The 27,004-nt window shown below is 44.3% G+C and overlaps 1 protein-coding gene across 10 annotated transcripts; it reads left to right on the forward strand.

Moving 5' to 3' along the window:
• Positions 1-1,096: 1,096 nt before the first annotated feature.
• LHX9 (LIM homeobox 9) lies at positions 1,097-22,123 on the forward strand. Of its 10 annotated transcripts, XM_039389787.1 has the most exons (8): positions 1,100-1,242; positions 1,767-1,864; positions 2,108-2,240; positions 7,538-7,820; positions 9,522-9,724; positions 10,506-10,861; positions 16,026-16,228; positions 17,426-17,683. In XM_039389787.1, exons 4-8 carry the CDS (start codon positions 7,647-7,649, stop codon positions 17,681-17,683), a joined length of 1,194 nt encoding a protein of 397 aa, XP_039245721.1. In that variant the 5' UTR covers positions 1,100-1,242; positions 1,767-1,864; positions 2,108-2,240; positions 7,538-7,646. The 10 variants fall into 10 exon arrangements, with proteins under 10 accessions (XP_039245723.1, XP_039245721.1, XP_027569149.1 ...); XM_039389789.1 differs by having other exon boundaries at positions 1,097-1,864; positions 10,509-10,861; positions 17,426-17,794; XM_027713348.2 differs by having other exon boundaries at positions 1,100-1,864.
• The last annotated feature ends 4,881 nt before the right edge of the window (positions 22,124-27,004 follow it).

The raw sequence follows: 27,004 nt of genomic DNA on the forward strand, positions 1-27,004 counted from the left end.
TCTCCCTCAAAGTCGCATCAACAGCACCGTGGTGATTATGATACTAATAATTCGTATTGTTGTACCTTGGCGCAGATGGCGGCTGCTCTCTCAGGGAGGTTAAGGAGACAGCACGTCCCATGAAGGCCCCTCTCTCCCTGAGTGCTCAGCCGCTTCCCGGCACGCACAAACCGACGGGTTCAGCTACCCCTGCACCGGGGCTGCTCCCACTTTTGCCCGGGATGGCTTTAAACTTCCTGGTCACCAGCGGATTTAACGAAAACCTTACTTTAAAAGCTCTCACCATCCAGACCATGGGAGCAAGACGGGTTTGCATGGCCCCGGAGCCGGCGCAGCAAACCCTGCGTAATGAGAGCTCATGGTCCCTGCCCTAAGTCCACTACTCCTGCAGAGACATACTCGGCTTTTAGTTTCTCCGCCAGAAGTACCCACACTAACGCACGCACAACACACACACACACACACACATACACAGACCCGCCCGACACCTCCCTGGCCGGTTTCTCCAGGTGAGCTGCTGCTGTCGGGTGGGATGTGTCCTTTGCTGCCCGCCTGCGTCCATGGGGACCGCAGGCACGATGCCTCCGCTCCCGCCGAGCGCCCCGGGCTCCCCGCGCTCCCCACCCACCCCAGCCCAAGGGAGGGCGGGCAAAGGGCCTCCCCCCGGCGGCCGGGAGGGAGCCCTGGGCGGGGAGAGAGGCTGCCGGTGCCACCGCGCTGTTACCCGGCCGCTGCCGAGGTGCCACCCCTTCGGCAGGGCCGAGACTCTCGGGGACCCGCCGCCCTGTCCCGGGCGCACGGCCGGACACCCCCCGCCTGTGCGCACCCCGGCGGGAAACCGAGACCGCCCTGCCTCCTCCGCACGCCGCCGGGGCTCCGCTGACAAACTCCAAGGAAGATCATTAGCATCCCTTGCTTCCCCTTTTTTTTTTTTTTTTTTTTTTGCTGTAGATTACTAAGCTGGCCACGTAGCCCTGAGGGTCACATGGCTCAGGGGAGAAGGACTGAAACTGTCGCAGGAGTTAAGAGAAACGGGCAAACAAACAAAGCCGAAGCGAGAAGTCATCTCGTGTGGCTGCTGCAGAAACAGCTCCCCGGCCACAGGGTCCTCTCAGTGAGCCCCCTCCTGCGAGAGCCGCTCCGCCAGGGCCGGCGGGAGCCGCGGCCGCAACCCCTCCGCAGTCCGGCCGGGAGCCGGCTCCTGCCTCCCCGCCGGCTCCCCGCTTCCCCCGAGCAGGGAGAGTACGCGAAATGACTCTCGACCCTATATTTTTCTATTGTTTTGAGCCGGTGGATCAATTGTCATCAGTACTGTCACCTAAGAAGCAATGATTCCGATTCATCTTGGCATCTGATTTTATTCTAATGGGTTAAATTGGGTTCACTTTTACAATTATCCCAGGTTTGACTGCGTAGTATTGCATGACAACTCACAGTTTCATCGGGTTTGGCAAAGCGAGGTTGCTCCATGAATCCGTATATCATATCACATCAGATCAGGCTGAAGTTTGCTGTTTAGCGACTCCATTTGAGAGGCTTTTTATGAAAGTGGGAAGGGTTGATGCAGTCCATGGCTGGTTCAGTGAGATTTGAAAAAAAAAAATGTGGAGAGATGGCAACAACCCGGGGTTTGCTGCTCAGCTGTGAATAAGCACAGAACGAAAAAAGCGACGTGATGGGGAAACGCTCAGCTCGCTACAATATTTTTAACAGCCTCTCAGTCCTCGCCTTTTTTTAATTTCCTAATATGTTCTTTGCTTTATTAGTTTTATTTACAACCAGCTCCCCATTAACACCTCACCTGATTACTGAGGAGCTGAGACAGCTAATCAAGAAAATCCAGCAAACCAGCCAAAATCGAGAGGTGGGATTTATTTTTTGCTTCATTCATTCTTCCTATTTATTTATTTATTTTGTTTTATTAAATATTTCGAAACAAACAAAATAAAAGGCAGGTATCTGTGTGTTGGCAGGAGGTCAGGGGTTAGAAATTCACGTCAATTCTATATCAGAGGCTATGGGGGGGGGGGGAAGAGAGAGGGAGAGAAGGGAGGAAAAAAAAAAAAAATCTTTCCACCAAGCAGCTTGTTTATTTTAATTAACATAGGGATCCTCTGCTAGGAACAAGGAACAACCTCCATCTACTGGCTAGATCATTGCGTCTCTTCTCCATCCAAAACCCATCCCTCATCACTCATTAAGGAGGGTAAAATTTTGGAAGAAGCTTCTAAGGTCTCAAGGTAAGCTCCTGCATGAGTCTTTGCTAGTACTGCAGTTATTTGGACCTCACGGATGTAATTTGCGTGGTGTTTCTTTGGCGTGTTGTTGTTTGTTTGTTTGGGGTTTTTTAACAACACAGAATGGTAGTTTTCCCAGGTGTATTCACAAATAACATTTCACGCATCTATATTTTAATCTAGAAAAGTAGCAGCCTGGGAAGGCTGAGCCATTCAGCTCAATTAAAAAAAAAAATAAATAAAAAGCCCGTGTTCTTTGCCTTTCTTTTATTTTTTTTTTTTCAATGGAATGGCTCCTTTCACCTGTCTGTGAATCTAGTCTGTGAGGGAGTCCTTTTCAAAAGCAGCAAAATATGATGATTTCCAGCGGCTTAATTACAACCGGAGTACAAATCCGATTACGGTTAATATCAGACAACTAAGAAGCTGACAGTGCTGAGGTCCTGGGCGGTGAACAGTTTCATGTTAGACAATAATCTGCCTCTCCTGCTTTCTTCTGGCTGTGTGATCACTTGTTTGTGGTCAGTCACAGCGCTTGACCACGGAGATATGTGTTTGGGATTACCATGCAAAGCACCTAATTGTTTATTATTTAAATATCATCTCCTTAAGCAAATGAATACGTGGTTTAATTGACATGTTTTCAGATTACCGGGAGGTACAAGCACATTGGAGCTTTGGGGGTTTTTAGTCCGATGCCGTTTATGGTTAAAGATACTCTGCGCTTGTGTCCCTCGCACCGCCAGCCCCCGCACAGCCTGGCTGGGGAGGAGAGGGGTTGGTGCCCGAATCTGCCTGCGATGCACTGGCTTTTAACATATCTCTAACACAGTGATACGAAAGTTGGTCCACGGTACACTCGAGAGGACTCGAGAGAGGAGAATGATGGTGGTGGTAAAATATGTTGTATTTGACTCCGAAGCGGATTTTTAAATAATGTCGGGTTTAAAAAAAAAAAAAAAAAAAAAAAAAAACTCCCAAAAGCAACCTATTTGAATGCTGAAAACGACATTAGCTACATTTGATACCACCGCCGAGAGATGTAACTCTATTCAGATTTTCCTTCTTTGTGTCTAGATTGCATGTAGTACCCGCGGACTTCACAAAGAGATGAGGTTGTTCATTAATAGCACTGTACTCCACCATAAGCTCGTAGAGCAGAAAATAGTGTTAGGATTTAAAAATAGATCTGGCTTTAACCACCCGACTCGCAGGCAACAGGATCGTAATCCTGTTGCTGTTTTTACTACGCGCTTTAAATTTCTGGAAATGATTAAACTGGAAGTGTCTTGAAAAGTTCAGGTGCTGACGGAGAGGGTGTGAAGCCCTGGTGCCCTACGGGGCGGGAGGCGGCTGGCCCGGGCAGTGCCCTACGCCTGCAGCCGGGACACGCCACGGCCTCAAATAGGGTAGGCGAAATCCAAACCATTTCTGCTTAAAGAACACCCCCTCCTCCCCACCCCCAGCCCCCGCCTGAACACCCTCCCCTTTCTCCTAATTATTGTTGGTCAATTATTAATTTGCATGTAGACCTTGCCCTAAATCCTCCGAACTAAACACAAGATCGTTCACGCTGTGATAGGCTTTAGACGGTAGCCCGTGGCCAGGGAGAACGCGGGCTCCGTGGCAGAGCCGATCCCAGTGACCGCACGCTGAAATGTGCCCAGGGCACACGCTAATTGCGAAGGTGGAAGCGGCTCCAGGCAGCGCCCGGGGACCTGCGGGCAGGGGCTGCGGGCAGGGGCTGCAGCGGGGCGCGGCGGGATGTTCGTGGGAGCTCTCCAGCCCTGCGTGGGCAGACAAACGCTGGACTTGTGGAAATCCCCACAGCGATGTATTACACACACACACACCCTCCTACCCCCCCCCCCCCCCCCCCTCATTAGCCTGGGGAGCCCGGGTAGAGCCTTACAAAAAGGAAAAAACTGAGAGCGCCTGTCATGTTACTAAAATATTCTGAATATTGCACATCAGATATCCTTCCCCAAATGCTGCAGAGAAAGGAGATGAAAGCGCCCTGCAATGAGGAACTGCTAATGCCGATGGATTCATGAGGGACAGGCTCATAGATTTGGATTTTAGATTCCCTGTCGTGTTCTTTTTGAGCTTTTCTCTCCCCTCCCCAAGCAAACCAGCAAAACTATACGGAGCCCCTCGTGCTATAATGGCAACCTCTCGCTACCAGCCTGCCTCAGAGCAGCGGAGCATCAGTTCGCAGCGAGGAATGAGATCTCAGGAACATTGAAATAGATTTACCTTGATCTCCTACAGGCCTTTTGGAAACGGAGAAGTCACGTTTGATGCTAGCAACAAACTTTTAGTGTCCCTTTAGGTAAGAAGTGGTCTGCCAGCATTAGGATGTTAATCAGAAAACGCCTTGGAAACCGCTGACCTCCTTTACTGTAGCAGCAGTAGCTAGTAGCGTATCCTTAACCGTACCTGATGGAGCAGAAAGAAAGGACCCTCTAATTAATTAAGTGTGCCCAACCGGAGGAGGCTCAGTCATTTCTGAGTTTTGTTATGAGTCTGCCCAATTACTCCTAACGGCGCCATCGAGCTAAGGTAGAGACGAGAATTTAACAAACAATATTTTCGGTGTCTCTGCCTTGGACCAATACTTTGACACCGCACCTGCAGAGCATTTCGGTGAACCCGAGAGAGCAAATGCGAGATAAGCAGGGGGAGAGGGGAGAGAGGAGCGGTGCCCGCACCCGGAGCGCCAGAGGCGGGGGTGCAGCACGCTCGGGGGGCTCAGTGTCCCCACTTTAGCCCTCGGAGGGAACTGGGCTCGGCGGTCGCCCAGGGGCTTCCCCAGCCCCCTTCTTTCCCCGCTGCCGGCGGACGCGATGAGTTTGGCGGTGCTCAGCCCGGCAGGGACACGGTCACTGCGGGACGGCGGCGGCGGCGCCTCTGGGAGGGTCTGCGGGGGCGGCCCGGGAGGGCGGGAGGCGGCGGAGGTCTGAGCCCGGCACACGCCGGGGTGTCTTTGGCAACCCGGGCGCCGCGGGAAATGCAGACCATTCCAGGAGAACAGACGCAACACGAAACGGAGGCAGGGTGAGTTACCCCGACAACATAGCTGGACAGGAATACAGGAAAATCTAGTTCGAAAGGGAAAAAAGCCGAAACAACCCCTGAACGTGCCTGTAGAGAGGAAAGACTATATTGGAACGATTAGAAATAAACTCATCTCTAAGTGAGATTTTTTTGACCTCTGTCGACAGAAATCGCTGCAATCCCCCAAGCCAGGCGGTACCTGCCGAGCGCACAGGGGTTCGTCCCCCGCCCGCGGCGTGGCCGCCCCTCTCTCCCCCCTCTCCAGGCCGCTCCACAAAGGCCGCGGGCCCCGCAACCGCTCCCCGGCGGGACTGGGATCGAGAGGGAAGTACGTTCGCCAGTCTCCTGGAGCAGCCGGGGTGTCGCGGAGGGGCGGCGGAAAGGAGGGGGTGGGGATGGATTTGGGGATCCCGAGCGAACAGCTCCCGTATCCCGGATCGAATCACCTTGTTTATTTTTTCCTGATGTCTTATTGTGCTAATTGACTTGTTTTCTCCAAGGAAAGCCTATCTTTCCCTCCTTATTACCAACACACAGATTTTTTTTTTCCAGACCGGGAGTGCTCTTCAGGAGACTACGGCTTGTGGAGGGATCTGCCCTTTTTAAGGGAGATTCCCTTAGCCCTTTGAGTCTCGTTGGTTTTATAGCTATTACTCTCTTATTAAAACACACACATATATACAACACGTTGATTTCCATCCAAAAGGGCTAATTACATTACTTACAGTAAATAGCAGCCCTGCTGTCCAGGGTCTAATGTGCCAACAGAGAAAAAAAATCCAGGCTTATTTCACTTGATTGACTTCATCTTTGTGTGAAATTGTGTTTTATGAGCTGTATTCTGGCACTCGGAGGAATGTAGCAACATTCAATCTGCAAATAACATTAATTTTAGCTACTTAAGGGGGAAAGAGAAGGGAGGAAACTGGCTGCCTGAATCTTGGGTTACATGGAAGAGGTGACTCGAGGAGCCCCTGAGGATGTCTCTGGGATGCTTTGGAAAGGAAGTGGGGGCTGGGGTACTTCTTTCACTAGTCGCACTCGGGTTTGGTGTGGAGTGTCCCCCAGGGAGCAGGGAGCGCAGGACTGCCGCCAGGAAGATCCTTCAGTAGGGATCGAGGTGTCAGGAAACAGCCGGCAGCTGTTTCAGGGAAAGGCAAGGAAGAGTGGTGTGAAAAGTAAGTAGGAAAACGGGAAAAGAAGGGGAAGGGGAACAGACAGAGAGATTAGACAGGAAGGAATGCATCGCCCAGTCCCCTACACACAGTGATCACTCGCAGTGCGCGGCCGGGGAGCGGGAGAGGGGAGGCAGGGAGGCAGTCCCGCCAGGGCAACCCCCGGTCGGCCGGGGCTGTCCCCGCAGGCTGCCCGCGGAGGGGCCGCATCCTGCTGAGGGTGCGGGTGGGGTAGCGGGGCTTACGCGGGGCAGCGCCCCGGTAAGCGCTCCATCTGCCCGGAACTCTCTTGCTTCCGAATCTCCCTCCCCCCCCAGCACTCCTCCGCGGCCCCCCGGGCCCGGGGAGTGGTCTGGCCGCTCCATCCCGCCTCGGTTGCCCTGCCACGGCGCTTCTCTTCCTTCTCCCCTTCCCGCGGCGGCGGCAGCAGCGGCGGTGCCGGCCCGGGCGGCCGCGGAGAGGAGGTTCCCGCGGAGCGGAGGTTCCCGCGGAGCGGCCTTGAGGGGAGCGGGGCCCCCGGGAGGGGAGCGGGGCCCCCGGGCCACCCTGCCCCTCGCCAGGCGCCGTCGCCGCCAACTCCCGGGACTCCGTGTTTGGGGGAGGTAATAAACCCCACCCCACCCACAGCCCCGACCGTAATGTTTGTCACTGCTTGCCCATCACTAGGGGTTGAGAGGAGTATGACAGGTCTTTGTTGTCTGAATAAAAATCAGCGGCAGCTCAAGGGAGAGAACTCCTCCTACTAAATTATCAAAAATGGGCTGGCTTTAGTCTCTTAACAAATTGGACAGAGCTCCGGAAAGCAGCAGTCCCAAATCCAACCTACAGGCACTGGGAACTTTAAAGCAACCAGGGACTGCTGAAAATAGCACTTCTTTTTGCTTTCTTTGTATTCAAAACTATATCCTTTCCCGACCGATTCTACTGCCCCAGGTCCAAGTTTCTCCAGTCAGGAGCCCCAGCTCTCCAGAACAGTAACAGATCCTTTAGCTCGCTTTTACTATTTTATTTTTAGAACTAATTATTATTACATTTTCTCCCCCTTGTTTGTTTTCTGCACATCTTCAGGAAGCCCTCGGTGCTTGTGCAAAGAGAAGCTCCTATTGCAACCTCCCTCCCTGCGCTGTGCGCCTCGGTGTAAACATTTTGGATGATCTAAAGACTCTGGGGTCTGTATATGGAAATAGTGGGGTGCAGAGCAGAAGAAAATACTTGTCCTTTCCGTCCCCCAGCCATGCTTTTCCACGGGATCTCCGGAGGCCACATCCAAGGAATCATGGAGGAGATGGAGAGGCGATCCAAAACCGAGTCCCGCCTGGCCAAAGGGGGACAGATGAACGGCCGAGAAACGGTAAGAAATGAGCTGGCACTTTTTGCAAGGGAATCCCCGCAAGCGTGGACCCGCACCGGGACAGACCTTGACTCTGGGAGGAGAAAGGCGCCGCTTCCCCCTTCCCCTTCCCTGCCACCCCTTGCTTGTCGAAACCCTTCCGAGGCTCCCTGTAAATCCACCCGTAACGTTGGGTGCTATGCTGGCCAGGCTCGGTTATACCTTTGACTAGTCAGTGTTGTTGCGTGTGCTCTCTGGAGCAACGGGGAAACTATTTTAAATCATACCAGGGACGGGTTTTCAGCCCTTACGGTGGAGCAGCCTTTTGCCCCTGTTCGGCGGGCTGCGGCCGCTCTGCCCCTTAGAGCAAGGCTGCGGCTGGAGCTCCCGAGGTGTGCTTTGCTTTTTTTCTGCACTCCTGGAGCCTCCTAAATTAAACCTCAGACCGCTAATGCTTACTTTTTGTAACTGTTTTTGGTCCGAAATGTGTAATTGATACAAAGAAGCACCGCTCTCTGTGAATGTTATGCCGGCCGACTACTTTGCTTAGAAGTAACATCTCTTAGTCAAAAGGACCAAAGTCTTCAGATACGTACTAAAGGATGGCGGAGAAATCGAGTGTCACGCTGGGCTTTGTGCAAAGCGAGATCTCCCTTTCTCCAACTTGTAGGGCTTCCGCCGATCTCGCGCAAGGCTATGCACACAAAGTAACGGCCTGAAAAACTGCTTTAAGGCTTTGGGCCGTAGGGTCCTTTCCCCCTCCTCTTAAATAAACTCACGCTTTGTTATATGAGGATTTGCAATGTAAATTTAACTCGCCTTTTCAATTGCTGCAAAAAAAAGGGGGGCGAGGAACACAACTTCGGATTGGAAAATGAATGCGGAGTTGCCACTTTAAAACAGTTGCAACTTTAGAACAAGATGTTTGGGGTTTTTTTCTCCTGTTACTTTATCAACAAATGCTGCCCCAAGTTTCACGGCAGAGCTTTTGTCTCCGCCGTCCCTCCATCTCCCTTTGTCCCGAGCGACACTCCTCGTGGGGAGCAGATCAATGGGAACTTGCAGAAGTTTACTGACAAAAAGATGCTAGTTTGAGCTGAAACCAGCCTGTGCCACCTTTCTACCCGTGTCCCTAGCCGTGCTGGTGAGCGTTCACGTTCCCTGCTCTTTACACCATCCACCTGTCTTCTTTTTCTTACTCCTGTTTTAAATGGTCTGACTTTCTTTAGAGATGCGGTTTCGGCTCGTTTAAATACAGGTAAAGATTTGACGTAGAATGAGTGCAAGCCTGAACTCTCTGCCATAAACTTTCGGAATAGGAAAACGATATTTTCCTGCTTTAAAATGCTGTTCCTGTGAAGTGCTCTAAGATTAAAACTCTAAAGTAGTGGGGAAGCCTCCGAGTTTAACTTCAGTACCTTAGGAAAGAATGAGCTCTGCTTTTCTTACTACGGCCTAATCAGTTGCCTTCAGGTATTGACATGACCTTATATCATTAGGAGAGGTTTACTGGTATAAACACGAAAGCTGAATCGCGGTAACACTTTACTAGCGAGGATGGTCCCGGATCCCCCTTAAACTTCCTGCCGGGAACAGAGTTTGGTCCCAGAGAGCAGTGTCTTTGTACGAGCCCCGGGCCCTGCGCAGGACCCGTCCCCAGCCCAGCCTGCCTGCCTGTCTTCCTCTCCCTGTCTCATCCCTTGTGGTGTGGTTGTTTTGCAGAACATGCCCCCCATGAGCCCCGAGAAGCCTGCTTTGTGTGCTGGTTGTGGAGGGAAGATCTCAGACAGATATTACCTGCTGGCTGTTGACAAACAATGGCACCTCAGGTGTCTTAAGTGCTGTGAATGTAAACTGGCTTTGGAGTCAGAACTCACCTGCTTTGCCAAGGACGGCAGTATTTACTGCAAGGAGGATTACTACAGGTACAGCAATAAGTCCCTATGGGTTCAAAAGTACATCCCCTCAAAAGACATTATGAACCGAAACGCTCTTTTCTCCACATGGGCTTTCAAAGGTAGCTTTTCGCAGTCAGCGATTGCTTAATCCTGAAAACGCGTCCCCTCCGAAAAGTCTCGCACGTTTAAAAACCGGACGGACCGTCAGGGGACGCGCTGACTGAGCATGTGTGGCGGTACACAAACAGGCGAAGGCTCTCCCGCTGCCCGGCGGTTTCCCTCCGTAAATACCAGCTTAAGACCCAACAAAAATTTCCCTCTGCCCGCAGCTTGCCGGTTTTCCCGCGGTCCGGGGACCCATCGCCCCGGCTCAGCCCCATGGAAGGTGCCCGGGCCCCGGGAGCGGGCACTGCTGATCCTGATCCGTGCCTTACAGCTGTCCCGGGGTTCAGCTCCCCGCGGCACTTCTGGTCTTGACAGAAATGCCAGGAGAGCAGGGACCGATCTCCCCCACCCCGTCCTGCCCGCGTCCGTTCTCATGGGCAGCGGGAGGGCTTTCGCCCAAGTCCTGAGAGAGTAGGTCAGCTCGGCGGCAAGGGCGAGTTGCTTACCCTGGGACCCCAGCACCGGCTCCTGGAGGGTGTCCCGACACCAGGAGGGCCAGGGGCCACAGCCGGTGACATGGGTCGTCCTGGGGCCGGGGTCGGGGCCGGGCTCCCTCCCGTGGCCGGGAGAGAAGGCGAGCGGCACCGGGGGCAAACTCTGTCTTTGCCGTTCTAGTTGATGCCCACTTTTCCGTTTCCTTCAGAAGGTTCTCCGTGCAGAGATGTGCCCGCTGCCACCTTGGGATCTCAGCCTCCGAAATGGTCATGAGAGCCAGGGAGTCGGTTTATCACCTGAGCTGCTTCACCTGCACGACCTGCAACAAGACTCTGACCACGGGCGATCACTTTGGCATGAAGGACAACCTGGTTTACTGCAGGGCCCACTTCGAGTCCCTTTTGCAAGGAGAATATCCCCCTCAGCTGAGCTACACCGAGCTGGCTGCCAAGAGCGGAGGGCTGGCCCTGCCTTACTTTAACGGCACTGGCACGGTCCAGAAGGGGAGGCCCAGGAAAAGAAAGAGCCCTGCCTTGGGAGTGGACATCGTCAGCTACAACTCAGGTGGGAAACACACGCCGAGCCTGCCTCCCGTTCCCCCGAACAGAGCGTTCTTGGGCTTCCTCTCAGCTAGGCAGTGCGTGAGTAACTCAGCCAGGCCAAATCTTGCTTAACCATTGGAAAATCAAACAAACAGCCCTCTGAGGGTTGGAGCGTTTGCAGGAAAGCTAACAGCAGCCCTCCTCAAAGGCTGTCTTTGCCTATTAATGTCAAACACCCAAACTTAGCCACTTCCCAGGGTAAAGAAAAAAAAAAAAAAAAGGAAAATGGAAAAAACCCCAACCCAACCCCACATAGCTCTTTCTCTATAGGAATCTTAGAGGTAGTTTATCATTATTTATATTTGCTTAGCTAAAAGCATTTCACCGTTTAAACCTCAAATTAGAAGTAACCAAATGAATCAGAAAAAAACAGAATAAAAAGTATAGTATATGGCTCCTATGCCAATGTACTATGCACATAACTCGATTTAGATATTCAATTTATAGTGATTAATTCTTCAGGCTGAATAATTCTGTTTTACTGGCACATAAATGATCAAACTGTACGAGAGGTCAATGAATGCATGTTGTTCCATGTAACTAAACACTAACAAATGTAATTAAGGAGAACGGTTTCTATTCTCTCAGCAGTAGGAAAGAAAAAAAGTGTTATCCTGTATTAAATATCTTTCCTGACTCCAGTCGCTGAAGTACCCAAACCGTGTATAAACAGACAGTGCAAGTGGCCAGAGGCAAAGGAGTTTCAGGTCAAGCAGTTGAGGCAGAGTTTCATTAGATGGAAGACGAAAGCAGTGAGGGTAAATACGAACTAGCAAACTCCTAACTCCAAAATTATTTTAGCAAAACTCAAGCTCCCGATGGTCAGTAACGAGGAGAGAAAGCTGTGGGAAGCAGGAGAGGTGCAAGGTGCTTCACCACGAAGCGGGCAGCCGTCCCGGCCGGGATAGGGAGCCGGGGGCTCCTTCCTCAGGGCTGCGAACCGCTGGCCCAACCGGGACAGAGGTCAAGGGCTCCCCTTCTGACAATCGCGGTCGATAGCAGTGCACCGCTATCGGCCCGGAGCTCTCTCCCCTCCACCAAGTTCATTGAGATCCATAAGGAATCCTCCACCGCCCCCCTGCCCTCCCCATCCCTCCCCCGGCACCTCCTCTGGGGCCACTCGTGAAACGGGCTTTAGCTCGGAACCAGGGAGCTGTGCAAGGCGATTTCATCTCCTCTGATGCGTAGACCTTGGAGCCAGGGTAATCACTGCGCTAATTGTTCCTTGTTAATTGAAGATGACATTGGAATCCCTGGCTACGGAGCAGCTTCCAATCAATCCTGAAAGCTGCTAAAGAAAAGGGAACCTGTAGCGCAGCCAGGATTCATTCAGCCCAGGCTTCGAATGGTGGATTTTCCGTGCGCCCGCGCTCCTCTCTGTGCTATCCCTGGTCCACACACTATCACCCGAATCCCCAGATTCATAAAGGGAAACATTACTAGAGATAATTTAGCGTTAGAACTAGGACCAGAAATTAGAGAAGAATGAAGAGTTGTGTGTAGGATAAACCCCTTAAACTTCAGTTCAGGACTCAAGAGAGACATTATTTGCGAAAGCTGACATAGCTTTTGTGTGCTAGTCTTAAAACTCCCCTTCTTTACAACAACGGGTCATATAAGATGTACCACTGACTCCAAATGAGATTAAAAAGCACTGCCCGTTATGAAAATCCATCTCACTGCATTGAGATCTCACAGAATCCTCCGGGCAATGGACAGAGAGAATAAAAAACCCCAACAACAAATCAACAAACGCTCGAATCTGATGCTTTGGACTCAGGCTAGATGGCTGAGAAATCTGTTCTGTTAGGGCCGTGATTTTATTTTTTTTTTTATAAGTATTATCTAATAATGTCCAGGGTTGACACACGGTCTCGAGAAAGTACAGTTTGCAGCCAAACCGTGTACCCGGTGCAAACGACCCCAGACCACTGAGCCACTGCGCTCCATATCCAGGGGGAGGAAAACAAATCTGTAACAGTTACGAAATGAGTTGCAGTCGATGAAATCTCTTCTTGAGAGAAAAAAAAAATCTCTAACTAATTGGCAGCCACTTCCCTATACACACTTTTCGTTCCCTGCCTTGTGACTCGGTAACTGCTCTTGCACGTAATTATTTACAAAGGGCAAGCAGTGCACAGAAAATTAAATGTCGGACACACCATTAGCGCTTCCAAGGCAGGAGCGGGACCTCGCAGCCCATCCGGCAGGCCAGGCGGGCCGGGTCCCGGCCATGGCTGCGGTGGTGCTGCCCCTGTTCCCCCGGGCCGGGAGGGCCGAGGGGCCCCGGGCTCAGCCCTGCCCCGGACTCGGCTCTGCGCTAAAGCGCGCCCGGGCCGAGACACAGCGCTCCGTGCTGGCAGCTCCTCACCGACAGCCAAAGCTTCCTCTTGGCACTCCGTGTTCAGTGGGCACCACGGCTTTAACTTCCCCAGCGAGCCAAGGCGGTGTCCTACCGAAACAGCCACCCCCGCGGGTGTCCGTACCCATGTGCCAAGACACTATGGGACACGAACCCGACCTTTAAAAACGAAACTCCGGCGAAGCTATAACGACTTCCCCCAGCTGAGCATAAGAGTGTGTGTATTCACAGGCCATCCTGCAGGCCTTGGCTCAGATTTGCGTCCACATTGTGTTTCAGGGGAGCTGAGCGCAGGGCCAGAATGGAAAATCCGACCCTGCTGCCGGATCTACAACAATTTTTCTCTTCTGTATTTTGTTTGGTAGTTTAGTTTCTGTTTCCCAACTCCTCGGTTGTAAAGCGGAGACACAACAATAAATAACTCGAAATGTTATGAGGTAAAAGTCATTCGTACCTGTGAGCTGTCTGGAATTAATGTGAAAAATGGAAGAAACTATTCAAAAGTACTTAAAACATTCAAGGCTTTCTCTATATTACCTCTTATATCATAGAATTAATATGTATTTTGTGGGAAACTGTGTTGACTTACAGCTCACAGGATACAGAAATGAGATGGTGAAGAAGATTTGCCTAGGAAAATGTTTTACACAGCTGTTACTCAGAGCTGTTTACTTTGTTTCATTATATGTATGTATGTGTGAAAAACTATGAAGAGTTCCCTTGAAGAATTCTTGGCAAAAAGGGGCAAACTATTTCTAGCTCTTTTGAAAGCAAAATTAAACAACCCTCCAATTCCACTGCAAAGGAATGAGCAATAATGTCTTACTTGATTTTTTTCTTCCCCTTAATTTTCCAGGAGATAGTGCAAAACTCTGCTCTGTGATGTGGCCAAACCACATAACACTGTTTCACCCATGTAAAACAGAGAGTGAGTTGTAATCATTGTGCAGGACTGTCTAAGGATGCTTGGAGCTCTCTTCCCATTTTGTCTTGAAAATAAAAGCTGAAATAAAGTAAATCACAGAAAAAAAAAAAAAAAGAGGAGTACAGAAGCAAAAACAGTAAGCGGGACAGAGGAGCCTGAGGAAGTTTGTGTTGCTACTGTAAACCTAGGAAAAACAACACAAACAAGCAGCTTGCAACTCTGAAGTAAAATCTGAGGGCTGAATTCTGGTACTCTGATTTATGTCAGCTCATAAGTTACGGCCCACGCAGTTTGACTGAAGGCAGTGTGATTGCTTGTGAAAACAAGTAGTAAATACAATCCAAATCTGGCCTGATATTGTTTTTAAGGCAACTTTCAACTCCTGATATTTTCAGAAGTGTCAGCTTACTTTGTTTGAAAGCGCAGATATACTTCTTACCAAGACTAGAAGCAAAGCTAGCTATAATTAAATATTCACCTGATTTTCTGTCAAAGTGTTGTCTTACCAGCATCTGTTCATGTTGACTTGTCTTATAATTCAAAAGAGAAAACATCTTCAAGAAACTTTTTATTTTCTCCTGGTTTCAAGTTGCTTTGTCTCTGTTTTCAGCACTGCTGACATCAGTCTGTCTGTACTGTGCGCTTCGTCTCTTTCTCTCTCTTTCTCTCTCTCTCTTTTTAAATTAGGAGTGGGGATCAGCTAGGCCTTGTAAATAATCCAGTAACTATTGGAAGGCAGTTCAAAAGTCCAAATGAACAACTAATGAAACTTGGTTTAATTTACAGACATTGTGAAACATTTTTAATTAGATCTTCTTTAATTAATATTCCCTGCTATGATGACACATTAATTTTCTTCTGTGAGACTAAGCTATCTTTATAAAATGAGATCCTAGAAATTGCTAACCCTTCTGTTTAAGCTGAAAAGAAAAATATAGATATATTTCTTACTTTTTTTTTGCCAATACTGCTATTTCTTTCCCCAATATGAAGTAATGATGCCACTTTTCCCAAAGAGCTGCAACTCTTGTACGTAATTCACATCCGTAAAAGTGTAATCTGAAACAAACTTATCTTTCATAGACACTTTGAAAATCCTGAATCAGGGGAATCAGGAAAATCAGGGAAGCTCTCAGCCCCTAGCTGGTTGCTTGTAGAAATGTCCTAAATCAGTATCAAGTAAGAGCTACTGCTGATTGGGATTGGGATTGAGGGACTGAATCAAGCCTTGATGCAACTGCTTTCTAGACATGTTTTACAGATTAAGGTGTTTGAGCAGTTCATATAAACTCTCATGTAGAGTCCAAAAGCATTTATTTTATCAGCAAAAACACTCCAGATTTTACGCTTTCCTGATGAACTGTCATAAGAAACTTTCCTGCTGCACATCTCCTTTTATAGGTGCTTGTGATTTGGGGAAAAGCTCAGGAACGTTCAAAATGCTGGTTTGACCTTTATTCTTCTCTCAAGCTAAGAGTGTTTCAATGAGTGAGATTTCAAAATCTGAATGAGATTCCAAATGACTCTTTGAATGTCCAAAGCAAAACCATCACCACAGGGAAAAGACTAAATGCTAAAGGAGAGAAAACTTTCTAAATCTGCCCTTAGTAGGTACAGGCCTGGGGGACACAGCATGTTTTAAGAATAGGAAATTGTAATATTCTGGATCTTTTTGGGTCTGATTTAATTATCACATCTGTACTTATCCATGTACCGTCTTAGCCCTTTCTTCCTTCCTTTCTCCTTTGTTTGCTTCCTTCTAAACTGTACATGACTTAAGATTTTGCCTTGGTTCCTTTATGGCCACTAACTCCTTGTTCCACTTTGTTTATCGGACAGGTTGTAATGAGAATGAGGCAGATCACCTGGACAGAGACCAGCAGCCTTATCCCCCGTCCCAGAAGACAAAGCGCATGCGCACCTCCTTCAAACACCACCAGCTTCGTACCATGAAGTCCTACTTTGCTATCAACCACAACCCAGATGCCAAGGACCTCAAGCAGCTTGCCCAGAAAACAGGCCTGACCAAGAGAGTTCTGCAGGTAAGAAGCCACATCACAGGCTTGACAGCATTTCCCCCTACCCCTGCTAGTCAATAGCGTTTCCCTTATGTGTAATAAGAGCAATATACATAGAAATACTTTTGCTAGGTGTGTCCCTAGTGGGTGTGCAGAGGGGTATGGTGTTACGTGGCAGGAGTGTCGGATGTATGCCTTACTGCCCCAAGGCAGCCGAATATGAAAGTGTGATTTATAATTAGTGGCAACCTCAACATGAGGAAACTGTCTTCAGAGTCTACCAACCCAGCAGATATCCTGGGATTGGTAGTCTCTCCATGGTGATCTCACTAAGGGTAGAAGTAGCAAATATACTAATTTTATGCACACCGGGTGAAGCCTTTGGGCTCCCCAGAAGTAGATAATGTGGCCCCTCACTAAGAGATCCCCCGCTATGACCAACAAGCTTTGACCAACATGATCCTCCAGGACCAGCTGGCTCCCTCTCTCAGTGCTTGTTAGACATCTGTTATCATTAAGGGCCTACATAGTCAAAAGTCACTTCCCTATGAAGGACAGCCTGGCAAATTATGTTAAAACCCCCCTATGTGGTGTGTGTTAGCTCAGTGAAGTTAAAGTGAGGTGTGTATTATATGCAGAGTGCCAAAGAAGGGCAGAGATTGAGGTAGGAGAATTTATTAGCGGCAATTCCTTGTCCGTGTTACATGTCACCTAAAAGATTTTCAGTGAACCTTACAGAACAGAAAGACTAGGTGACCCATATCAACAGTCTGTATGATAGAGATGGTGTAATTACCCCTCCTTCCTCTTCAGCCTTTTCAAATAATCAAGACAAACTTTCAGCCTTGGCAAAAATCTGCTCATTCACCCTTTGCCTCAATCTTTATCATGTGTCTTGACCCCAAAGCTACCCAACCCAAGGAACCCAACTACATGGCCATCAAGAAAGTTGCTTTCATTTGGGGATTGAATGAGTAGATTTTTCTTAGGGCTGCTCTGAAAGGGCTGCACGTGGGGCTGTGATGTTCCAGTGAGCATCTGTAGCACTGGGCCTGTGAGAAAGGCGGTACCACCAGTAGCAAGAATGGCTGTAGAATGACTTAGGTGATGGGCCACACACAAAAACAAACATCAAAAATGACTTATGAGCAAGAACAAAGACAAAAATGAGCAAAACAAAAACAAGCATCGGTAAAGAAATCAATTGGGATTGGTTTGCAGGTTTGGTTTCAAAACGCAAGAGCCAAATTCAGAAGGAACCTTTTGCGGCAGGAGAATGGGGGTGTCGATAAAGCTGATGGCACCTCACTACCGGCACCGCCCTCAGCAGACAGCGGCGCACTCACTCCACCCGGCACTGCGACCACTTTAACAGACCTGACCAATCCCACTATCACTGTAGTGACATCAGTGACCTCTAACTTGGACAGCCACGAATCCGGGAGCCCCTCACAAACTACCTTAACAAACCTTTTCTAACATTTCAGGTTTTTTGTTTTTTTTTTTTTGTTTTTTTAATTCTTACTCTTCTTATATTATTATTTCAATTATTATAATTATTATTATTATTTTCAAGCCTTTTAAAAAAAAAAAGAAACAACAAACCAACAAACCAACAAACAAACCCACAGAATATTTGGGAAAATAAACAGCTTGATGTGTAGCATCTGCAGCCACTTGGCAAATGAGTTTGAAGTCATATGTTGCTATAATAAATTAACATTTATTGTTGCTAAATTGTACTCAAATTTTTTAAATTCATCAAATGACCTAAGAGAAGGTTTTGAATCATTCTCATAAGTGCCTCTTAAAATTGTATGTTACTTATTTCCAGAACCTTGAAAAGAATTGATTGTTACCACAAAAACAAACAAAAAAAGTTTCCCTTCTCCATAACCAGATAAAAGCCAGCATCAAAAGAATGCTGTTTCAGGATTGTATGTACACTTTCAGCATTTAAGAACCCTAAATTTAATTTCATTTTTATAATGCTTCTAAAAGTTTTGTATGATTTATTTTTTTAAATGTTGAATAACAAATACAAAATTAACAAAACTAATCATTGCAACAGTCAGACTGGAAGTGCCAGTGCTCTTTTCTAATGCATAAGTCACAAGCCTGATCCTCCCTGAGCACTGGGGATCTCACTGGGATAGCTAAACGCTCCTCTGCCAGTTCTTCACCCAGCTGGGACGTCCTTGGCCACCACTGAAAGCCATGCCTGGATGGAGGACTTGGAGAGACCCAGTGATGAGAGTGCATGTGGGTGAGGATGGCAGGATCAGGCCGCTGGTCTCCAAATTTGTGTCCTGTACATTAAGAAGACAAGATCTGGGAAAAACCCTCCAGAATGAGCTCACTCCTATAAGAATATTAGTAAATTAATAATAACAGAATAACAATGCAGGTGAGGAGTCCTACTGATCTGAAATATTGCATAGGGAGTGGTTTTAATTTTTGTCTGTCAAGCAGCTCTGATTTGGAATTAAAAAGAATAAAAATTGCAGTTTGCTACATGGCTTTGATGCCATACCATCAAAGCACACAAGAGGTTGCCCAGCTACTTTAGTAAGCATAGAAATAATTTCCAGGAAGGTGCATGCACATGTACTATTAAAATGAATTTTTGGTAAATCCTACTTTTTTTTTTTTTCCAGGGAAAATGGAAATAAGCAAAATATAATTTATTAAGATGTTTAGGGAAAATTATTTCAGTACAATTTATTCATTACTATTTTGAATTTACTTTAGATGTTTCCTGAGATTGTATCAGACACTTGGTTTAACACAGGAACTTAAAAATCTTTAGTTCATTAATATCTCTAACATATACTTTAACTTTTTAAACTTTGTAGAAAAGAAAAAACTGTTAGCAAAAATCGTACAAAACCAGGAATTGGCAGTGAATAACTTTAAAGCCGATAAACTCAGAAGCCTTGTGGATGCTGATCTGAATACATTTCTTAGTTTACAGTAGTGATCTTTCTTTTTTAGTTTTATTTAAGCTAAAAGTCTGAATGGTCTGGGCAGTGGTGAATGTTCATTTGTATCCTTTTATTGTAGTTGAACACCAATTAGATTGTGGAGAGTCTCAGAAACAAAAACGAACAAAAACCAGTCAAGATCTATGTCTTGCTTTTAGTGGATTGTTAAGAATAACTTTGCACATATACCCCACTTTTTAAACACCATCAAATCTCTTTTTGGTGGTCAAAGTGGCTATTTAATATATTTTAAAGGTGTCCTTTTTGGCTGTATAAATGTGTGGTTACATATTGACAGTTCACTGCCCACATTAAAGTGCATTATTGTAATTTTTGCTCAGGGTTTTTAGAAAATTAGCACAGAAAAGTAGCTTATTTTTAAAAAAAGATGACGGAAGAGATGTTAACACTGTAATAGAAGAAAGGTGTGTTTGCCATTATATATTTAGCAAGTATGGTTATCATCTTCTACGGATATTGAATCTTGACTTTTCCTATTTCTATTACCTTATGGGCATTTACCACTAACCAGACCAAACGACCTTGGTAAGGCTGAGATCTTTATTAATACACTTTTACAGGTAAAAATATTGATACTTATAAATTTTGTTCTTTGACAGAACAATATATGGTACTAGAGATCTACTTTATTAAGTAGACTAATTAAAACTCAGTTCTACTATGTGCCTTATGATATACCTTGGGAGTAAGTTTGTGAAAAATCAGGATATATGTGTTGTTTGTTAAATTAACTGTTTTAAGCCCTTTTGACACCTCACTAGTTTTGTACTGTTTTACCTCTTATTTCTGAAACTCTTTTTATGGTGTATCCTGTTAGAGGGGACAAACATGTCATAGAAAGCAGTTGTGCACTCTTTCAGATATAGTTGATAAATCCAATAATCTTATATATTGAGCTTCGTGTTTATAGTACAGTAAGTGGTCTAGCAAAATTGTCCATGTTTCTTTGTTTATTGATAAATGCATTGTATAGAAACTATTTCCCCTAAATATTTATGGACCAAACAATTGTGATATATCCTATTAAATTTGTGTGAATAAACCATTTTGAATCTAAGGAGTTTTATTTCCCATCAATTTTTCGTTGTTGCTTTTTTTTCCTTTTTTTTTTTTTTAAATTTAAAGTCTACGTGTACCAATGCGTCTCTTTACTTTTATGGTACCTATGAACAATTGGTATTAAACACAGAAACACAGCCTTTTAAATTTTTAAAAATATGGTTCCTTCTTAGGTTTTCAATTTCTTCATATTCGATGTATATGCTACTGCTGGTGCAATTTAGATTTTAGCCTTTAAGCTCCTTTTTTGAACATGCAAAGTAATGCCCCACTGATTTGATATTGAAACCCTGTCTTAGACTTCTAAAAGAGCCAGAAAACTAGCAGCTAAAGTAATTGCATGACAAATATAACCTAAATAGTATGATGAAATGAATCAAGATTTAATGCTAGGTATATTGAACACAAAATAGAATTGCAGACCCCGAAAAGCCAGGTTGCTCTGTAGTTTAATAAATTGTCACTATGATTTCTTTCAGGGAGAACAAATCATGGGGCATTACAGCCAAACATCCCGACGTTTGAAAATTCCCTAAAGTATTAAAAGAAGGGGAAAAGTTTGATCGGAAATCCACTGCAGTGAAGACAAAGACAATATTAGGTTACGATAATCATACATTTAAAAATCTATTGAGCCAAAAAATAAAAATAAAAGACTTGATGTCATTTCCTGAATGTTAACAAAACATATGTTATTTCATGGTGTCTAATTAACAGAACTGAAGGCTTCAACAAATTGTGTGGTATCAAAAACAAATTTAGAGAAACTATGTATAAAACCAGAGCAACCTGGCAGCAATCTACCCAGCCCATATTTGACGAAACCTTTTCTTTAAAAAAAAAAAAAAATCACATTTGTCAAGCACAAGTACTTGTAAAATAAAATCCGAGTGCATTCATTCCACTTGCTTGCTAATGTGTACTAGTCATATCTGTTAAATGGATTTTTGTAAATTCAAAGAGAACTTTTCACTCATCCAAGATCATAGGAATCAAAACCCAGTAACTTTAGTACTATTGTTTCCGAATTAATTTTCTTTAAATGAGACAAATCTGCATGCACTTTTCCATCTGTCACATATAGTGTACATTTCTGTATAATGAATTTCTCTTTGATGTTTCTTGTATGATAGCTTTCATTAATAAACATTTTATTTGATGCAAACATAGTTAACTTTATGTAAACACATAGTCAATTGTTCCAACTAATTTAAACTTTTCTTTTGAGAAGAAGCAGTACAGTGCAGTTCTAATATGATATATATATCTAAAATCAAAAAGAATGAGGTAGCAATACTGTTGCACAGTGTAAAGTTATTTCCTTTGGTGTTAACTTTTTAATTTTTTAACTTCCTGTATAAAACTGACGTTTTAAAAATAAATTCCCATCAGCATCAACAATAAAACAACCCCCAAATTCTTCATCAATATAAGAGAACACGAGCAGTACAATATGTAAAATCCTCAGTGACGTCTAGAGTACAAGGATATAATTTGTGGATCCCTGAGCTGTTTACATGGTCACTATGCAATGAGCAAGTATGCTACAGAAAGTTGGTCCTAGGATTCCCAGTCCAAATCACAGATGATTTTTACAAGCCAACAGGCAAATGTAACAATAACCACGTCTTAGTAATGAGGTTTTGTAACTGTTAAGCAACTATTTGCAGAAAGATTTTTTAAAATATATTCCTATTTAGCTGTATAGCCAAAGCATATGTTAAACAAATTAACATATAAAAGATTTGCTAGAAAATCTTTCATTAAGATGACATTTTTATTATATACTAATGAACCCTATGTAAACAATGTAACTTTTATGAATGATGGACATTAAATATTTCACTTACGTGTATCCTCAGCATTTTGCATGTTTTCTTAAGCTTTTCCAGTTTCAGAATTCTAAAAAGAAAACCATACAATTCTTAACGACATAAGACAAAGTTATGTACAGGTTACTGCAGCGATCTCTGGAAACTGGTAACTAAGAGTGTTCTAATGGCAATAAAAAGGTATCATTTATTGGTGGTAATTATGAGAAGAATTGTTTAAACAACAGTTTTATAGTGTGTTGTAAAGTTCTATTGAAAAGGTTAGCATAGTGAACTTAATTCAAATCAGCTTGATCAGAAATTTAAGTATATTGTGAAATTCTTAAACTGAACCTTATGAATATTTATTGCTGTAGAAAGTAAGTAAATGTAAGAAAGCAATTATTCATGTCAGCCACAATGTGGTTTCCCCCTGTTGTCCACAGGAAAATATTACAGATTTCAATTATTTCAATCAGTAAAGAACTTGGTGGTGATTAGGACCAAGAAAAAAACCTATGTGCCATAATTTTTCTTTTATAAGTCACTCTATTATTCAGTAAGTTGAATTTCTTCTCCCCTTGGTTTAATATTTAACAGAGATATTTCTAGTCTAGATACTTGTCTGTATGTTGCATTTTTCACCTCATTTAAATTAGAAAAATAAATTAATTAAATAATCCTGGTGAAATACTGACAAAATCATCACTTATTAAAATAAAACCAGGATAAATTTATTTCTCTGTGTCTGATTAGAGGCATAAAGGATTGATTTTTCTTAACAACACTGTGCTGTTTGGAGACAGTCTTTCACACAGTGCTCTGGTTAACCTGACCAGTATCATTAGACAATCCAAATTTTTTCAAGGATGCAGAACTGTCTCCTACAATAAGAAAGTGAACATGTTGAAAGGATAGCATTATCTGAGAAAGAAAGAAAGGAGTAATTTCAAGCAAAACTTGAGAGAATGCAACACAAATGTAGGTTTTCAGTGTTGTCGTGAGTGAGAAATGTGTTGGGGGTCTTTCTAGTGGTTACACATCCATGTCTAGACACAGCATTTCTTTGCTCCCCTAGTCTTGAAAGAGAAGTCAAATTGCGCAGTCCTAGAACATCTCACTCAGAATGATTCACCAGAGAAATGGCTTGCAGGACCAGGTCGAATGACAGGAGGCTGACACTGCAGCCCACTGAAATTGGTGAAATTTTCTCTCTCTGGTTCTGTGGGCTTTGAGCCAGGAGCTGAATGAACATGGAGATGAAATTACACTCTTGTCTCTAAAGAAAGCATAACCTTCAGAATGAGTCCGAATATATAGGACAGAAATGCTGCTCTGTGCTTTGGACTTCATTCTTCAGAGCTGCTAATCCAAGCACCTGGCACATGCATTAAATTGACTTCAAAATATTTCTTCCTCCTTCAACCAAATACAGGACACAAATTATACTACTGGAATTTCCAGAAGCTACTGCCGTGTCAGAGACTTTATTCAGTTATTCTGCAATGTTGAACAATTCTTTTGCGCTTCTCACTTGACACAGACTTATCTCGACACATACCTATATACATATCCTTGTCTTGCCTTCAGATAACCAGTACTTTCATATTTATTTAAGTCATTCAAACCTACAGGAAGCAACTCTCCGTGCTTGCACGTTCTAGCAAAGGCAGTTGTCATAATTTTTGTTCTGATACTCCTTTACATTTTTCTGGAGTAGGTTTTATAAGTTTGTACTTTTGTATGTTGGTTTTCTGTTGTTTTTTTTTTCCATAGTTCTGGACCAAAAAAAATGTAGTGCTTAATATACTTAAGTGTACAGATTATTTTGCCAGTTTTTCCTGTAATATCTAGAAAAACAAGTTTACTGAAATCATTTAATTTCTGGCTTGCATGTTACTATAAGGTGTTCCCCTCTGTGCCTGATTTTGCCATAACAAATGATATCAAATACAGAAAATTCTATTTTTATCTAATATGATTGATATTAGAAATTATAGGGTTTTTTTAGCTGCACTGATTTCTGGCTCAAGCATGCTTCTGTTTTTGGAAAAGGGGTTGCAAACAACTATCCTTTGAAATTTCTGGTAGTTGCTACTGCTAGGAGCAGAGCGCTAGACTTAAGGCCAGATCTAGCTTCACAAATATTAGTGTTATTTCCCAGTTTGCTCTCTTTTCAAACTGGGCTTTAACAGAGGATAAAAATACTGTCAATAATTATTTTTCTGCAAGATAATAAAAGTTATATATGCTTCCCTTTTGCACTTCAGTTTCACACTTCTCTTTTTGAGACTGAACAGATACGCAGTATTTTGAATCTCTGAGACTGCTGCTTATAGCAAATAATTAATAATGGAAAGAACAAGCTAAGAAATGGTTATCAGATTGCAAATATAAGCAGTCACTGGAAGAGATGTGGTAGTTTTTTATTTAACATCCTATGAATTCCTATTTCACCATTTCCTTTGAGGAATTTGGACTTACCGGAGAGTAAATGATCAAGTAGACTGCTTTGCTACACACACTTTGATCCCAGAACTGAGGTGTAATAGAGTCTAATTTGTAACATTAATTTTTCAGGAATAATTATCTAGCAAAATAAAATATTGTTGCCCAATATCCTAAAATCAGTAAAATAAAATGTAACATCAGGAAAGCTAAAAGCACCAATTGCTATTATATCTTAGACATAAAGATATGCAGGCTCATGATTTCTGTTTAATTCATAGAGGATAATTAACTTTCCCAAATACATATCCCATCACAACAGGGAGCCATGCATGTAGTGCCAGTAGGGACAGTTAAGATCAGTTTAGAAAGTAACAAACTTGGCAGCTTGGAGGTGAGTATTTTTACCTGCAAATATAATTGCATTATTACTGCTCAGGCTGCAGCCACAAGTGTCAGACAACACCTCTCATTTTCTTTTCTTGCTGTCCAGAAGAATATTTTTTACTTTTTAAGAAAGAGTGTGCTATGGAAAAGAAAATTAAATGGGCATTGAAAAGTACATTAAGATTATGTGCCTTTTATGTACCTGCTAGCACATTTGATATAAAATGCTGCTGCGTTGAGGCTCGGAATATCAGTCTTGCAAAGTAGGTTTTATCAGTCTTGCAGACTGATATTACAGCTTTCTTTCTGCTTTATTATTTGAAGATGCCTTGCTTCTTATAGATGAGGTTATATAGACAAGCTGTAACTACATCAGCTGAAGTAATTTCCTAACCCATTTTGTCAAAACGTTTCTTAAAAATCTAACCCTTGGACAGATATGTTTTTTGTGAATCTGGCTGGGGTAAATTAAGAAGTTAGAGCTTTTGCTGTTCATTGTGACATATTAGAAATAGTTCATTTGTCCAGAACTTTTCTACACATACAGTAGTGTTAGAATTGACTGGAATGAATCAATTTCTTCTCTATTTAACCTGTAACAGAGCACTAACATGACAGCAACTACATAGTAATCTGTGGTTCAAACCACTAATTTTAACCACTTTTGGTGTTGTGGAAGAATCAAAATCGAGAAGCTCTCTAAATCACAATTTATCACTAAAATAGTATCGTGAAAGACTATATGACTTGTAGTGCTCAGACCTTTTATAAATAACATTCAGATTTTGAGATTTTTTTTAACCCCTTGTATTATAACACAAAACTGGAGAGCTCAAAAGGATGTTTGTGTTCTGCATCTATTCAAACTGTCTAAATTCATTGCATTTCTAGAATGGACTGCTGAGTTCTGGTGAAATCTGGAGCTTTTTGATTAAATATCCTTGATTCCTTACTTGGATCTACTGAAACAGAAACTTAATCTTATAATGGCCTACTAGACTTCCTGGTCTTAAGAAAAACTAAAAAATGAAGTAATGTATAACACCAGTGAAAAAAACAATTTTACAGAACTAAGACTCAGTTCAGAAGTGTTTTAATATGTGTGGGCTTTTTTTCTTTTTTCTTTAAAAAAGTAACAGGGAAACCTATTTTTTGGAATCAGGCTATCCAATAACTCGTTTTCAAAGGCCTCTCTCTTGAGCTCTGAAGAATTTTGCCATTAAATTAAGTAACACTTCATTATGAAAACTTCTTACTTCGAGCGAGCTGAATCCTCCAAATTCTTTTACTTCCCCCCTGCCCCCCACCCCTCTGCTTTTGAACACCTGTGTTTCCTCTGTCCCATTTTTGCCCATGTGAAGCCAGTCCAAGCAGCATCACTCCAGCAGCCTTATCAGCACTGCCTGAACTGTATATGAGATTCTGCAGTGGATAGCAATCCTAGGGCTGAGCACTCCTGACTGCTCTTTTCAAGCAACTTTTATTCCTTTTATTAATCCTGGGCCTACATGGTCTTCGTGGTAGGAGCCCTGCTGAGCTGAGGGCACTCTCATCACCTGACCAGCTCCACCTGAGCCCTCCCACGCATTTCAGCTGTGCTGTGCCTCGTGCCTCATGTGCCTCTGGTTCTGCTTCGAGTGGGAATGCTACATGGCCTGACTCTATCCCAGACTACCCATGGATCTTCAGGAATGGCTGGCTTTTTGTAAGAAAGGAATACTTTATGATTTGGTAATTTTTGTTTTTCTTCAGGGCTCCATTTTGCAGCTGGGGCTCCTCCACTCCCAGGACAGAGATAAGGGCACCTGTTAAAGCTACTTAGAAAATAAAAGCTGGCACCAGCTCCTGGCCCCCTGTGCAAGGGGTGGTGGCTCCCCCCAGTCTGCAGGTTCATTCCTTCATGGATGCACCCAGCTCTCCCACACCGGAGACTGGTTTTTGCATCATGGAATGGTTTGGGTTGGAAGGGGACGAATTTTAATGTTCCTTCCAACAGCCCTGCTGTGGGCAGGGACACCTTCCGCTTTGAGGTTGCTCAAAGCCCTTTCCAACCTGGCCTTCATGAAATCATCCTGTGTAATTCACTATAA

Source organism: Pipra filicauda, unplaced genomic scaffold, assembly GCF_003945595.2.
Source record: "Pipra filicauda isolate LSUMZ 115617 unplaced genomic scaffold, ASM394559v2 scaffold76_size2844353_pilon, whole genome shotgun sequence".
Classification (NCBI taxonomy): domain Eukaryota; kingdom Metazoa; phylum Chordata; class Aves; order Passeriformes; family Pipridae; genus Pipra; species Pipra filicauda.